Source organism: Doryrhamphus excisus, linkage group LG15 (genome assembly GCF_037039965.1).
Source record: "Doryrhamphus excisus strain RoL-2023G ecotype Guam linkage group LG15, RoL_Dexc_Guam_v1.1, whole genome shotgun sequence".
NCBI lineage: Eukaryota > Metazoa > Chordata > Actinopteri > Syngnathiformes > Syngnathidae > Doryrhamphus > Doryrhamphus excisus.
The window spans coordinates 2,913,279-2,930,458 of NC_136371.1; the positions used below are offsets into that span (position 1 = coordinate 2,913,279).

The 17,180-nt window shown below is 38.4% G+C and overlaps 3 protein-coding genes across 4 annotated transcripts in view; all 3 read left to right on the forward strand.

The window, feature by feature from the left end:
* The window catches only part of cd63 (CD63 molecule), a 113,827-nt gene that overhangs the window by 44,284 nt on the left and 52,363 nt on the right, over positions 1-17,180 (forward strand). The window lies entirely within an intron of this gene.
* Positions 370-5,838, forward strand: LOC131104756 (thyrotropin-releasing hormone receptor). The gene is made up of 3 exons (XM_058052259.2): positions 370-455; positions 2,551-3,382; positions 5,146-5,838. The coding sequence occupies exons 1-3, from the start codon at positions 445-447 to the stop codon at positions 5,542-5,544; spliced, it is 1,242 nt and encodes a 413-aa protein (XP_057908242.2). The 5' UTR covers positions 370-444; the 3' UTR covers positions 5,545-5,838.
* Positions 12,436-16,429, forward strand: LOC131104548 (transmembrane protein 198-like). 2 transcript variants are annotated; one of them, XM_058051853.2, is made up of 5 exons: positions 12,436-12,556; positions 13,894-14,076; positions 15,170-15,727; positions 15,792-15,916; positions 15,995-16,429. In XM_058051853.2, the coding sequence occupies exons 2-5, from the start codon at positions 13,932-13,934 to the stop codon at positions 16,127-16,129; spliced, it is 963 nt and encodes a 320-aa protein (XP_057907836.2). In that variant the 5' UTR covers positions 12,436-12,556; positions 13,894-13,931; the 3' UTR covers positions 16,130-16,429. The 2 variants fall into 2 exon arrangements, with proteins under 2 accessions (XP_057907836.2, XP_078652697.1); XM_078796571.1 differs by lacking the exon at positions 13,894-14,076.

Here is a 17,180-nt window from a genome sequence, read left to right on the forward strand (position 1 = left end):
TATATGCTTTTTTTGATATTGTGCTTAAATAAATAAAGATTTATAATTTAAAAATATTGATATATGACCCAGCACTTGTTGTCAGTATTGTGTTTTTTCCACTCTGCTGGTGGAATGGAAAAAAAAACCACAACATATAATTGCTACCCTTTCAGTTCATTGTAGTAAACAATGAGTTAATTGCAGCCTAACTCGTCTATTGTCTGAATAATGACAAGGTTTATAGGAACATCAATGGCCACCGTGAGCTTGGATGAGGCTGAAATTGATTTTTAAGTTGTAGGCTGTACAATCTAACGCATGACAAGTGCATATGATGGTGTATGAGGGAAGGGAGGGAGGGCTGCACAAGGAAAATAGAGAGAGGACCAAGCGCACCATGTTGGTGAATCATACCTGAGCACCGTCACCATCTCACACCGAGCGCTTATACCCCACCATGTGATGAAGTCATGGTAAGAAGATTTTTTTTTCTTCTTTCAAATATATTTTACTCCATTATTATCCCCTTTTGAATCAGTTCATTCGTTATTTGATTTTTTCATTTTATTATTTTTTATATAATGGAGCATGTACTTCATACTTGTTTGAAGTTTTAGGAGTAGTCACAAATTGCAATTCTAGCCATTTAATCTCTGGTCCAAAGTTATATTTATTAATGGCGGGGTTAAAAAAAAAGCGACAGGATACAGGATTTAGGGGTGTAAAAAATACTGTATATGTATTTATATTTGGATTGAATCGGTACGCAGTTACACCAAACAGAAAGCTCTGTTTTTTCCAACTGATTTCCCACATTTTGCTTTCCAATGCACTTCCACAAACCCGGGTAGTGGTCTACATTTTGGAATATTAATGCTATTTGTTGCAGAATAACACACAACAGAATTGCATTTTCATTTTCTAAATCATTAAACTCAAAACCTAAGCAGTTTCATGTTCTGCATTTTGTTTTCCTTATTATACCGAAAATGAACCAGACTGTGGCGTTAATGCCAAGGTATGTACATATCGAACTATGAGAATGCTACATCACCATTAGTGTCAACAAACACTCTTATGCATTTACATTTAATCCTGAAACAATCTGCATGCATGTAAACAATAATAATATATGATCCAAATATTATATGCTATATGCCTGTATTGACTCTTGATTGTCTAACATTAATGCACAGGCGACCATCGGTAATCATTTTCCTTATCTAATGCTCCGTGTACCTGAAATGTATTGTACTCAGACCATATTTAATGACCTTTCTCCGTAATTTAGCACCTTCTGAAAATGAGTGTGTTTTGGATGCGTGCGTACGTGCCATCGATCTGTCCATTTACGCATCGGTCGTGTCGGCAGATTCATATCACATATAAATAAATATATGTATTCACATTGTGCCACTCGGGGGCAAAGAAAATGGATTGGTGTCATTGGAGCGTGTCGTTTAAATCCAGCTGAAAGGCAGCTCAAGAACTTGGAAAAGGAATTTTATATCACTCGATTGTCACGGACACATTTTCACCAATGGAAAATTAAGAATCTTTGCTGAACCTAAAAGAAAAGTCATGGTTTTATTTCATTTGAACGTGCATTAGATTACAATTGAATGCATCACATAATCAGTTCCCAGTTCCACATGTCCAAAAAGGAGTAGGAAGAAGCAAAGCTTATTAAATCCTACCCCTCCATTTGGTACTTTTACAATCAGTAACTGTTACATTTGTTCACTTCCTGCTTTCCTAATATAGTTTAAGGTTTTTTTTGTCACATATCAAAGTACAAGGTGATATGACTGCACGACTTCCGTGAGTTTCGGGTGGTAGCGTCTTTATTGCTTCATCACGTGTGCGCGCGCAACTCTACTGCATATGCTAGGATAGCTGGGAAGGGATATTAAAGACTTCTTGCATATTTGGATATTGTACATTTGGAATTGTTATTGTTGTTTGGGTTTGACACAGATGTCTAAAAGGTGACAAACCGGATTTGTTCACTTCCTGCTTTCCATAATACAGTTTGAGGTTTTTTAAAAAGGAAATTTTAAGTGAAATTTTTTTTTTTTTGCAGTGTTCATTTCACTGATGACTGCCTTGAATGAACACTTATACAAGAAGCATTTGGTGTGAAAGTATGGTATAAACTTTTTAATTTTTTTTTTTTTAATAATGCACCTCGTACCGAAGTAGGAGGTGATATGATCATACAATGACATAATGGTTACCATAGTAAGTGTCAATATAGTGATATATATAGCACATCATGACTGGTTCAAGACTCTTCATCCTTGTATTTAGCAAACATCAACTGCTTGTATTGTTTCTTGAATTGGCTCATCGTTGTGCATTGTTTGATTTCCTTACTCAATCCATTCCATAGTTTGATTCCACATACTGAAATGCTATGGCTAGCATAACGTAGTCCTAGCATAGAAGTGTTTCAAATGTAGTTCTTCCCTGAGATCATATTTCTCCTCTCTTGTAGAGAAGTATTGGATGACATTGTTGACATGGTTTCTTTGGTCAGTACCAACCAAAAACTTTGTTTGTCTTCAGGATTCCTTTTGGTGCTATTGAAGATCAACCTGCAGTGAGGGATCAACATTCAAACATGGAGAATCACACAACAAATGTTCACAATATCACCTTCTTTGTAAATATGACTGGAATGCCTATGAACCCTGTGGAAGAGCAAGTCATAACCATATTTCTCACAATCCTCATCTGTGGAGTTGGGATTGCTGGGAACGTCATGGTGGTGCTGGTGGTGCTACGTACCAAACACATGGTGACCCCAACTAACTGCTACCTCGTCAGTCTGGCGGTGGCTGACCTCATTGTGCTTCTGGCTGCTGGTCTTCCCAACATCTCTGATGTGGTAGCCTTCTGGATTTACGGCTACACGGGCTGCTTGTGTATCACTTATCTGCAGTACCTGGGCATTAATGTGTCCTCTTGCTCCATCACTGCGTTCACCATTGAACGATACATCGCCATTTGTCACTCCATAAAGGCTCAGTTCCTGTGCACCGTTTCCAGGGCCAAGAGGATCATAGCCGGAGTGTGGGTCTTCACATCACTCTATTGCATTATGTGGTTCTTTCTGGTAGACACCAATGAAACCGTCTACACCAATGGAGTGGTGGTTACCTGTGGCTACCGTGTCTCCAGGAGCCTCTACATGCCGATCTACTTCCTGGACTTTACTCTGTTCTACGTGATGCCTCTCATGGTGGCAACCGTGCTGTACGGCCTCATTGCCAGGATTCTCTTCATGAGCCCTTTGCCGTCGCATCTCAGCGATAAAGCCATGGCGGTTTCGGTTCACCAAGGTCACTCTAGCAAGAATAAGAAGAGCCACAAAGGAGCAGTATCTGCAAGGAAGCAGGTACGGTACTGTAAACAGGGTGGTGGGAAAACTAAATGTAAAACTGAATGCTTTGAAAAGGTGCGAAAATCAAAATTTGCAATTAATACAGCTGTTCAGAAGCTGAAGCTGGGCTGAAATGCTGTGGAAATACGTTGAAACGTAGAATGAAAGTACGAGTAAATTGGTAGTTTGAGCTAAAATCAAGAATCGAACCAACCGTCTCTGGGTCTGGATCCAAGCCTGTGCTGTTACACAAAAGGCAGCGTGTACCACTACACCACTGTGGGAATCTAACCACCACCTGCACCCGCTTGTGCTTAATTAAAGCTTTTTACTTGCAATGATAATGCATTATCGTCTATTGTATAATCTATTTTATAAGCAAAAATCTAAATTTACAATTAATACAGCTGTTCAGAAGCTGAAGTTGGGCTGAAATGCTGTGGAAATACGTTCAAACGTAGAATGAAAGTACGAGTAAATTGGTAGTTTGAGCTAAAATCAAGAATTGAACCAACCGTCTCTAGGTCTGGATCCAAGCCTGTGCTGTTACACAAAAGGCAGCGTGTACCACTACACCACCGTGGGAATCTAACCATGTGCTTAATTAAAGGTTTTTACTTGCAGTGATAATGCATTATCATCTATTTTATAATCTATTTCATAAGCAAAACTGCTTTGAAATGCTTTGAAAAGGTGCGAAAATCAAAATTTAGAATTAACACAGAAGCCATTCAGAAGTCAAAGCTGGGCTGAAATGCTGTGGAAATGCATTCAAACGTAGAATGAAAGTACGAGTAAATTGGTAGTTTGAGCTAAAATCAAGAATTGAACCAACCGTCTCTGGATCTGGATCAAAGCCTGTGCTATACAATTTTTACTAATTTGCCACAATCGGGGAAAATAAGTCCAAATAAGTCTAGTGCCATCATGCTTTGTGGCACTGCTCTTTAAATAGTTGTTAAAGGGCACTTGATGAATGCATAAGCAGGAATTGAACTAGGTACCGTTGGGTTGGGAAGCACATACTTTATCAACCAAGCCATGGAAAATTGTGCTTTTTCCACTTTTCTGACCTATAAATGTAGTTAGAATATATTCTCGTGTTAAATGGAATTTGGACCGCATTTAGAAGTGAGCCCTCAAAGAAGTTTGGGATGGCTCAAAACGCTCGGTTTCAAAAGGCGTGGCAAAGCTGCCCCTTTGTGATGTCACAGACGGCAGACATCCTTATATGGTTCATAGTTAGGGAAGCTTTGGACGTGTGAATTGGACTATTATGTTATTTGAATTAACTTTTGTATATGGCTGCATGGCGGTCGAGTGGTTAGCGCGCAGACCTCACAGTTAGGAGACTAGGGTTCAATTCCACCCTCAGCCATCTCTGTGTGGAGTTTGCATGTTCTCCCCGTGCATGCGTGGGTTTTCTCCGGGTACTCCGGTTTCCTCCCACATTCCAAAAACATGCTAGGTTAATTGGTGACTCCAAATTGTCCATAGGTATGAATGTGAGTGTGAATGGTTGTTTGTCTATATGTGCCCAAATGGGGTTTTGAGTTTTTCCTTGCCCTGATGGGGGTTCAGATCAGGGGATTTCATGGATAGTTGCCAGCTTGTAAAGTCCTTTTGTGATTAAGGGGTATATAAATAAACTTGACTTGCCACATTGTTTCCTATAAAGATATTTTTTTTTACATTTGAACATCTTAGAAGTGAAAGTATGAGACGCCTAACCGTTTGTATAGAATTGGTCCTTACTCCATTTGTCTTTGGCGCTCCAGATAACCAAGATGCTGGCAGTGGTGGTCATCCTCTTCGCTCTACTATGGATGCCGTACCGCACCCTTGTGGTGGTCAATTCCGTCATCGAGCCGCCATACAACAACACGTGGTTCCTGCTCTTCTGCAGAATGTGCATCTACACCAACAGCGCCATTAATCCCATCATTTACAACCTCATGTCCCAGAAGTTCAGAGCTTCCTTCAAGAAGCTTTATAAGTGCGCCTGGCGGCAAAAAGGGGAAGCGAAGGAGTACAACGTACCCGTGTATTACAGCAGCGTGATGAAGGATTCCTGCCAGGAGAGCAATGAGCTGGTCACAGAACAAGAAGAGGTCAACGGACGCACCATCAAGAAGTTAAATTCAACAGATGATGATCCTAGCTCCTGTGATCTGTAATCCTAGTATGGTCACATGATCCAAACAAACAACGGAAAAAAACAGTAGCGTACATTAAAATTATTGCAGTCGATGTGACATAGAATTTATTTGTGTTCATGTATTTTATTATAAATATGTATATCATTACAGTGTATATTCTGTGCTCAATATGACACTGAATAGTATTATCATGGAAATGAATCCTAATAAAGCAATTATCCCAAACACAACAATAAGTGTGTCACTGATTAATAACTGATGAATAAAAATGTTGTCAAGAGGCATTTAGTTTTGTGTATCGTGATTATGTAATCCGTGTATTAATATTAGGGCTGTCAAAGATGGCTCTTGTAGCAAGACCAAAATTATTTGTTATCTGCTGTCGCTGTGTTTGAGTTATGACGGACCGGCGCGGTGCAGGTATCGTTTTTATTGTCATGTACAATGCTACCTTGTTATAAGAGTGGACAACTAGCCGTTTTTTGGGAGGGGGGGTTTACATTTTTACATCTCTCTGCAGATTTTTGCATTGAACTGCCAGCTAAATTTGGAGTTAGAGCTGCTATTGACGGGCTGTCAATGTGACCACCGGGGCTGAAGTCAAAAGTTCTTAACCGTACTCTTGTGATAGGGTCGGCACCGACCAGTTTTACATTTCAATGCATAAAAAGAATCACATAATATTTGTTTATTGCATCAAGGCTTTTTGACTTTGTCAGGAAACTCTAGTTCAACAAAATAAAAACAAAAAAATAATTTTTACTACATTTTAAAAATGGTCTGGTTGAAATTTTGACTACTGAATTGTTAGGATCGGTTTTGACCCGGTTATAATAATATGACTTTAAAGCAGGGGTCTCAAACTCAATTTACCTGGGGGCCACTGGAGCTAGGGTCTGGGCAAGGCTGGGCCGCATCAGGTTTTCCCAAAAAAAAAAAAAAAAAATTATTAAAAACCAAAAAATATACAAACTTTTTCAGTGCTCTGGTTTCTACAATAAAAGCTCTGATAAAACATTCCACTGTTCTCAAATATCTTAATTTCTGCACAAAATAAAATGAAAAATAAATAAACAAATCAAGAATAAAGAAAATCAATCAGTAATAAATAAATATAATAATAATAATAAAACGGCAAATAATAAAAACTTAAGAAACCACATATAGTTGGTGGGTAGACAAATTATTTTTTTCAGATTAAAATGAACAAAGCATTATTAGAGCCCTGTAGACATGACAAAACACGACTATAGTCACATTTATACTTTTTTTATTTACAACATATTGCGCAACTGCAGGGTCTTGAGACACATGCTAACTCTCAAACTAGAGAGCTAGCGACCTAAACGGTAGCCTTCAAGTTATTTCCTTTAAACTTAAATAGCCAAAAAACTTACCACTTCCACACGGATAGGGAGGATAACTATTAACAGTTATTTAACCTTTAACATGAACATTAATCAAACGTAATAATTTTTTCTGGGTACATGATACCATACAGCATCCATATCAAACATATCAAGGCGGGGGCCTCAAACTAGTGTCCTGCGGGCCACATTTGGCCCGCGGGCCGCGTGTTTGAGACCCCTGCCATAGATGTTTCTTTAGTGATTAATACTAAAACGAGAAAATAAATAAAACTAATTGATTTAAGAGATATGTTCTATAGCCCTCAGTAATAGCCAGGTAACAAAAGAACCTTCAATTTATTAATATGATTTTTTGAGGTTAATTTTACCATTTTTGGAAATTAAAATCAAGGGATATAGTGACAAAAAAAGGCCTACATGCCCACAACAAAAGTATTAAAAGCAACATTTTCATTGAATGAGGAAGCCTAAGAAGATAACCAAGACATGAGAAGTAAATTTGATGGTAACTTATTATTTTTAGTGTATATTATATCTGATTTAATACACGGGTCAAAACCGACCCGTTAACATAAGCGATGATACCAGAAAACTAACGCAAGAGGAAGGTTATAAACATGCTTGGACGTCAGTCCTCACTAAATTGACACATATAAAAATGAGACACTTGTGTCTATAATTGTAGTTTTATAATTAGTGGAACATATTTCCTGATTTCTAGCCAGACGATGACAAGTCTGCTCGACCTGTTAAACGGTGTACGTAGGTCGGTGACTCAAGCAAGTGACTCATATAAACACACATGCACTTACGCAGTCGGTCACACCTTTTGAACAGCCCATCACAAAAGTGTACATCATAGTATAAATGGGCCGGCAGTCTCATAGCAACATCTCCACGCTCACTCATGCATGTTGTGCTAATTGCCCCTTGACATTATACGAGAGGCTTGTGAAAACCTGAAATATCAAGCAAAATAAATACCACATAACAGTATTTTTATACTGTATCTTCACCAGAGGATTCCCTGAATGGTTATTGTGATGTTGAAAGATTTATGCGACTTGAGTAATAAATTGAAAATGGTGGCCTGAGTGTGGAAAAAAAAAAATTGCATGGCCATAGTTATACACTTTAGTTAGCATGCAGAGTGTTTCTGTTGGGAATGAAAATAGAGAAATGCCAACATGAATGTTAAATTCAGTGAAGCGGTGCAGAGTAATATGCAAAACATGAAAGAATAGGACACTGACTTGGAATAATAATTAGAAAACATCCCTTTTGTTTCTAGCTCGGGGCAATGCAATTTACTTTAGTCTTTTTGTATTGTTGTATTTCTATTATTAAACATTCCAGGCTCGAAATCCACACATACATTAACAGGATGCCATAGTCGATTGATGGAGCTAGATGTGCTGAATGGAAAATGTTAATGGAATATATTATATTTCTTATATGGAAGGCATTTTTGTCCCCTTTAGTTTCTGTGCCTTGATGTGATTGTGAGATAAAATCACGCTTGGAATTTGGATCTGCTGCTTGTTTGCTATGTGAAGAATGCACAGTGGACATGAACACAGCTGAGAGGAACCGAAGCAAGGAGCTGATTGGCCAACACACACCAAGCAGGGACGGTTCATAGTGATAACAATTATATATTTTTTAAGCAGTATATTTGAAAGCATATATGGACACTGGAAAAAAAATGTTGCAGCTTCACCGCATATCTAATTGCTGCAGGTGTTATCATTCATCTTATTGATTCTTTGTTAGATACACTTCAGGCGTCTCTGAGCGAAAACTCCTAATGTACAATTTATAAGCAATTCACCCATTCAACACACAACCCAGAAGAACGAGATTGCTCTATATAATATCTTTGACATTACAACAAGTATGGCTGCGTCATTATTATTATTGATAGTAATCTCCCACAACATGAAACTGACCCCTTTTTTATGTTTCATATCTTCAGTGGCATGTATAGTTACTTCCATATCACAGTGAAGCTTTGTTTTTCAAAGCACTATCATTAAAATGACCCCCGCTTACAAGCAAAGGCTGGCAGTAGCTTCCACAGTTGTGCACGCACACCAGGTTGTGGAGGTGTACTCCAGCGGCACACTTGATCATGTTCATTCATTCATTTTCTACTGCTTATCCTCATGAGGGTGCTGGAGCCTATCCCAGCTGTCTTCGGGCGAGAGAGGCGGGGTACACCCTGGACTGGTCGCCAGCCAATCACAGGGCACATATAAACAAACAACCATTCACACTCATACCTATGGACAATTTGGAGTGATAAATTCAGCACAGTCTTCCGGTAAGAAATGTTGAGAGCACCTAGCTAAGTCTTCCTAATGATTTTGTTTAATCTAACTTGAAAGCCAGTCTAAACTTAAATAAAACAGAAGATAATATGATCAATTGAATGTGAGTGTGAATGGTTGTTTGTCTATATGTGCCCTGTGATTGGCTGGCGACCAGTCCAGAGTGTACCCCCGCCTCTCGCCCAAGTGTTTCTGTCTTGCATTGACTGGGTAATCATCCCGAGAGGCTTGCCGCTGGAGTACACCTCCATAATCTGGTGTGCGTGCACAACTGTGGAAGCTACTGCCAGTCTTTGCTTGTAGCAGAGGTCATTTAATGATAGTGCTTTGAAAACAAAGCACGGACAGACTCATTTGTTACCGCTCCCCCATCCCTGTGAAATATATAAACCAGGGATGTCCAAAATGCGGTCTGTGGGCTATTTGTGAACCTCATTTTGAACGGGTGTCAATGGCATATTGTAGAAACAAAATATAAATTAAAACTGGAAAAATAAAACAAGAAAGCATAAAGTAACGAAGGAAAAAGTGAAAGTTGTAGAGGAGTTGATACTAAAGACTAAAAAGTATTACATATCACTTTCTCACATACACAGTCCACATAGAGCTGAATAATAATATAATAAATATAGTGACTTCTGATCAATCCATGTCAATTTCAGATTTAAAACAATGTACAAATGTAAGCCCCACCTATTTCCAGTTAAACCACGCCCACATCCAGTTTATGTTTTTTTTTTAATTCGCATACTAATTTTTGGCTTGAGCCATTTATATTACGAATACCCATTTTTAACACCCCTAGTATTAATAAAATAAAATAAAATAAAATAAAATAAAATAAAATAAAATAAAATAAAATAAAATAAAATAAAATAAAATAAAATAAAATAAAATAAAATAAAATAAAATAAAACACATGAATGCATGCACTGTACAACATGTTGTGAAAAATTACTAATTTGTTTAAATCAGATGATGACAAACAAATAATTGTACAGTATTTCCTTCATTTAAACCATCATCATCAAGCAAATTCCATGTATTTATTACAGTGTCAACATTTTGCTCTTTCATGGGTCTTCAAAGCGCTCAGCTGAAAAACATTTATTTACGGAGCTAAATGGTCAGTCATAATCAATACTCCCGACCGACTCTGCAGTCCCAAATGTCATAAACAATTGTGCAAACAGAGGCCTTGAGTATCGATTGACTGTGTGCTTTCATATTTCAAGGTGCAACAGGTCCAGTGACAATTTGCTACAATTGTGTATTTCATCCAGTGTGTTCCAGCAAGAGAGATTACACTCTCAACAATCTTCCTCCAAGAGACAGCCGATGAAAATACTGAAAGATGGATTGGAGGACTTCCAACAATAGAATGATAGTTGATGGTGTGGAAAGAAAAAACACTTTTCATGACAACATAAGAAAAGAAGCAAATATAAGTTCACTTACTGAAAATGGTAACTGATTTATTTAAAAGGGATCTACTATGATGCTCATTTTGCGACCCTTTGAATTGAGATGTGGACTCCGATAGAGCAACTACACACAATAACCCGTACAGAAAACTTTTTTTTTTAGATTTGCTGAATCTGCACCTTTTCCAGACAAAATATTTTTTATTGCTGGTAGGGAATCAGGAACTCCAACCACTTGTGCATCTTTAGGAATTGTAAAGAAATGTGGCTTTTCCTTATGAGCCATTGCTAGCAACCTGTGTTTGCATTTTTATTCACGTACCCCCAATGACGTACCCCACTCTGGGAACCGTGGTCCTAATCCATATATACAGAGAACATACTAACTCCTTATTTCTAAAATCACAAATACTTAAACTTGCTGATATAGTTAATTTTCAAACAGCTAAAATAATACATAAGGCGAAAAAAATAACCAATTACCTAAAGATGTCATCCAATACTTCTCAATACTTACCGTACCGAAGTACAAGGTGCATTATTAAAAAAAAAACAACAACAAACCTGTATTATGGAAAGCAGGAAGTGAACAAATGTAACAGTTACTGTAACTTGCTGATATAGTTAATTTTCAAACAGCTAAAATAATGCATAAGGCTAAAAATAACCAATTACCTAAAAATGTCATCCAATACTTCTTTTTATATATATATAATAATATAATATATTATAATAAATTATAATATAATGATAATATTTTATAATATAATAATATAAATATAATAATGCACCTCGTACTTCAGTACGAGGTGCATTATTAAAAAATACATTATTTTTTAATTATTATTATTTAAAAAAAAAACCTTAAGCTGTATTATGGAAAGCAGGAAGTGAACAAATGTAACAGTTACTGATTGTAAAAGTACCAGATGGAGGGGTAGGATTTAATAAGCTTTGCTTCTTCCTACTCCTTTTGGACATGTGGAACTGGGAACTGATTATGTGATGCATTCAATTGTCATCTGATGCGTGTTCAAAAGAAATAAAACCATTACCATTACCATTACCATTGCCATTACCATACATTTCAGCCACTTGTCTGTTTTGCAACAAACTTGTTACTGAATCATCGTATTAAAATTACGAATGAAAACTTTTGCTGTGGAAGGATTGATAAAAATGCTAAATGCGTTTTGCACTACCTTGTTTTTAATGAAAGGCAATATTGAAATTGCAGTCAATTTTAATCTTAAAATTAATATTAAAATTTCATTGGTGGGCTCCCCCACCTATTATTTATTACATAGTTACACACATGGTGGTTAACTACGTGTGGAGACACAGCTGCTCTGGGGTAGACTGATAGCAACGTGGCTACCGATTTGTGCTAACAACTCATACATGCAGTGTGGGCTTCACTGGAGGCAAGTTAGGGAAAGTGCCTTGCCCGAGGACACAACAGCAGTGCCTAGGTTCGAAGGAAGCTAGGTTCCAACCAGCAACCATCTAGCCAGTACCAACACAACTACCAACTCCAAGTTAATGTTCACTTAAAAAAAACAATAAATAAAAATAATATCAAACTAAAAGGGACAAAAATTGTATTTTGTGTCCAGACTTTTAAAAGCTCTTCAGGCGGAGTATCACCGTCATCAAACAGGGGCAGAGTCCGGTGTCGAGGAGGATTATGGGTAGTGAGAGCTGAACTCTCAGGTGGCTCGGCCTTGGACTTGGCAGCAGCAACCTCTCACTGTCACTGGAGGCAGATGGTCCCCCCCCCCCAAGAGTCAGCTGTTCATTGGTGAACACTAAAGGCATTCACTGGAGGAAATACACACACTGCTGATGAACTCCTGACAAGAACGCTGCGATTTTGACACTTTTTCCTGCACAATTCCAACCGCAGGTAAGCTACCGTTATTGCTTATTATTGTTATCACTGACGTATGTTATTTATTCATAAAAATCCACTCACTTATTGATGACATAAATAAGAGCAACAGTTGCACATATAGAAAATACATTGTCGTGAATGTGTGTTTAGAGGATGGCTCACCTTGCTAAAGCTCCTCTAATACCATCTGCTGAACGTCAGCTCTGCCTCAACAGCTTATATGGATCCCATCACGCTAATAAGCCAAAACCAGTGTAAACATAATGGTACGTTTGTAAAAGACACAAATGATTGCACGTGTGGTGCAAAACTACATGAGTGGGAGTCACTTCCTCATTTGCATCATTTTTTGTGAACAGACGAAAAATTGTAAACCCAAGTTTTCACAGGAAAATGTATATATTAATTTTAATTACAACATAAGCTTTGCTGAAGTGCAGTAGTTTTTGTATTCTTTCTGCAGGTGCACTGCATATTAATATATAAATATTAATAATAAATATTAAATGACTTTCTCACGCCTACAATGATACAGGCGGCGTCTCATGCTGACAACAGCAATCCTCCTCCAAGATGGCCGTTACGTCACTATACGTTACTGAGGAGCCGGTTGCTGAGGCGGACATATGCATATTTGAGATTAATAGCAGCCATGACGTCATCCCGTCTATTATAGGTGCATTATTAAAAAAAAAAAAAAAACCTGAAACATTATGTCATTGGATGCTCATATCACCTCGTACTTCGGTACGGGAAAAAAAATAAAAAAAAAAAAAACTGTATTATGGAAAGCAGGAAGTGAACAAATGTAACAGTTACTGTAACTTGCTGATATAGTTAATTTTCAAACAGCTAAAATAATGCATAAGGCTAAAAACAACCAATTACCTAAAAATGTCATCCAATACTTCTTTTTATATATATATAATAATATAATATATTATAATAAATTATAATATAATGATAATATTTTATAATATAATAATATAAATATAATAAAAAATAAAAAATTTATTAAAAAATATATTATTTTTAAATTATTATTATTTTTAAAAAAAAAACTTAAGCTGTATTATGGAAAGCAGGAAGTGAACAAATGTAACAGTTACTGATTGTAAAAGTACCAGATGGAGGGGTAGGATTTTATAAGCTTTGCTTCTTCCTACTCCTTTTGGACATGTGGAACTGGGAACTGATTATGTGATGCATTCAATTGTAATATGCGAAAATGTGTATATTAATTTTAATAACAACATAAGCTTTGCTGAAGTGCAATAGTTTTTGTATTCTTTCTGCAGGTGCACAGCAGTATAAATATGAAATGACTTTCTCACTCCATTATGATACAGGCGGCGTCTCATGCTGACAACAGCAATCCTCCTCCAAGATGGCCGTTACGTCACTGAACGTTACTGACGAGCCGGTCGCTGAGGCGGACATATGCATATTTGAGATTAATAGCAGCCATGACGTCATCCCGTCTATTGTTTGCTCCCTCTGCCTTTCTTTTGGACTCATCTACTGTTTTTTTGGTAGGTAAACATTGCGGATTGTACCTTGTTCTTGGAAATAACCCCTGGATCAACTATGATACTTCACTTATTAAGCTAAACTGAAGGTGGCTTGAAATCAAATCAACAAAATTATTTTCATAATTAAAAAAAGGTTCACCCTTTATTTAATAATAATAATACTTCACAATAATACATCAAATAACCCAAATTACCCAATATTGTAAACAAAATGAGGCATCTAAAACATAAATGAGAGTCTACTCTTGTGTGTTGCTGTAAATGTGTTCCATTGCTAATGGGAGCCGAGTGGGGGCGGACAGGAAGTAACGTTCAAAGTTGAGTTTTAGATTGGCGTGGCTAACGGAAAAAATTGACTTTTTTTACCATATAGTATCTCACAAAATTAATACCCTCACATTTCAGCAATTATTTTATTACAATATACTGTGTCTTGTCAATATATTAATAAAACATGGGCTGCACTGTGATCAAGTGGTTAGCGTGCAGGCCTCGCAGCTGGGAGACCCGAGTTCAATGCGGGTTTGACATGTTCTCCCTGTGCATGCGTGGTTTTGGAGTCCAGGGACTTCGGTTTCCTCCCACATTCCAAAAACATGCTAGACTCCAAATTGTCCATATCGGTATGAATGTGAGTGTGAATGGTTGTTTGTCTATATGTGCCCTGTGATTGGCTGGCCACCAGTCCAGGGTGTACCCCGCCTCTCTCGCCCCAAGACAGCTGGGATAGGCTCCAGCACGTGAGGATAAGCGGTAGAAGAGAGGCTTGCCGCTGGAGTACACCTCCACAACCTGGTGTGCGTGCACAACTGTGGAAGCTACTGCCAGCCTTTGCTTGTAGCGGGGGTCATTTAATGATAGTGCTTCGAAAACAAAGCACGGACAGACTAATTTGTTACCGCTCCCCCCTCCCTGAATGAATGAATAATAAATAGCTGCGTCATTCTTGTTAATTATCTCAAAGACTAGTTTGAGTATGTTTGATGCCATATATTGTATACCTTTCAGACATTGTATTTGGAATTAAACGACAGTTTGCATCAAAATGAGAAATGATAACCATCCTAAATATATATTTATATTGTCTTCCCAGGATACCGCTGTTTCAGGATTGTCACATTTTTTTCTGGCTTCATGTTTGGATCAGCGTCTGTCCTGCTGTTCTACCAAAGTGAGCTTGTGCCGGAGACCAAAGCCGGCATTGGCCTGGGCGTGGGGGTGCTCTGCGGCCTGGTGACCCTGCTGGTGTCCACTTTGGGGATCCTCTTGTGTGGCCTCCAACTGGGCTGCCTGCTCTCATCAGCCACCCTCGTAGTCGTAGGACAGTTTTACAGCGTCGCACCAACATGGGTGACCTTGAGCGCCATCATGGCCGCCAGCATCGCCACGGCTGTGTTGACGCTGCTGTGGAAGAAACTGTTTGTCATCATGTATACGTCCGTGTTGGGCGCCATGACGGTGATGCTGTGTGTGGATTACTTAGTGGGAGCCTTCACGCTGCCTGATCAGGTGTATGATATATTTTGTCAAGAAACCCCGCTTTTGTTATGTTGGTTCAATTGGGCCATCATTGGAATCGGCCCTGCTTTAAGTCTTACAGGCGTATTTGCACAGTGGAAGATTACAGCCAAAGAAGCGTCACATTCAGAGGGTAAGACAAGCCGTTGTTGTTCAAATACACTCCTGTCCACTTATTTGTATCATTTTATCCACAGCTTCACACAAAAAAACGAAGAAACGTGCAAAAAATCATAAATTCCCAGAGTCAAGAAGGCCACCACATTATCGTCGGCGTCGGCCTCCACTTCTAAAACGCTACACCGGAGACGTCCTTCCGCCTGTCAGTGTACAAGCAAACTATATACAAAATCAACATTTTTTCCAAATAATCCTTGTTCCTGTTTTTACTTCTTTCCAGAGTTACCTCCGCAGCCTGCAGGAACGCCAGATGGGAACAGGCTCCTCCACCAGCACACATACTCTCATTGACTTTGACTTTGAGACCGGCTCCATGGTGCCTCTGACCGTGGCCTCGTCAACCATTATGGTGTGATGGAGCAGAGGAACGGATAATTGTGCATTAAACATACCTGAAGGGGGGGGGGTCATCCAGATCAGTTCTTTGGCTTCATGCATGAAAAAGATGCTTTCATTTTCTACCGCTTATCCTCACGACGGTCACGGAGGTGCTGCAGCCTATCCCAGCTATCTTCAGGCAAGAGGCGAGGTACACCCTGGACTGGTGGCCAGCCAATCACAGGGCACATATAGACAAACAACCATTCACACTCACATTCATACCTATGGACAATTTGGAGTCGCTAATTAACCTAGCATGTTTTTGGAATGTGGGAGAAAAGCCGGAGCAAACCCACTGCAAAAAGGAAACTGGAGAAAACCCAAAAGACCCGGGGAGAACATGCAAACTCCAGGGTGGAATTGAACCCTGGTCTCCTAGCTGTGAGGTCTGCGCGCTATACTCGTACATTGTAAGATGTAGTCACTTTAATATATGCAATTCATTTTAATATTTATCTTGAAACATATTACTTTCCATGCACCTTCTTGTCTTGTATATTGTATTATTTTTCTTATAATAAATAAATATGCAAGTTGTGAATTCACTGAATTTCTGCCCTATCATTGGAGTGTTGTATCACTGGTGACCTCTGGTGGCCATGTTGAGAGAATGTCCATCCATTTATTTTGTGGACAGTTTATCCTCACTTGGGTCGCGGGCATGCTGGGGCCTATCCCGAGGGGGTACACCCTGGACTGGTGGCCAGCCAATCACAGGGCACATATAATCAAACAACCATTCACACTCACATTCATACCTATATAGACAATTTGGAGTCGCCAATTAACCTAATGTGATACTTTTGAAACATGCACAGTATATAACATACAGTATTGTAGTACACTTGTGGAAAAGCATATTTATTTATGTTAAAGGTTTGTGAGTATTGCCATTGTTATATGAGGAAACAAGAGGATTCCGAGCAGCTTCAGCCACATTGACTTTTAGCCACACGTACGTATGACAATCTACATATATAAGTTGAAATACTTCAATTAATACTTATTAATAAATTAATTTCCCA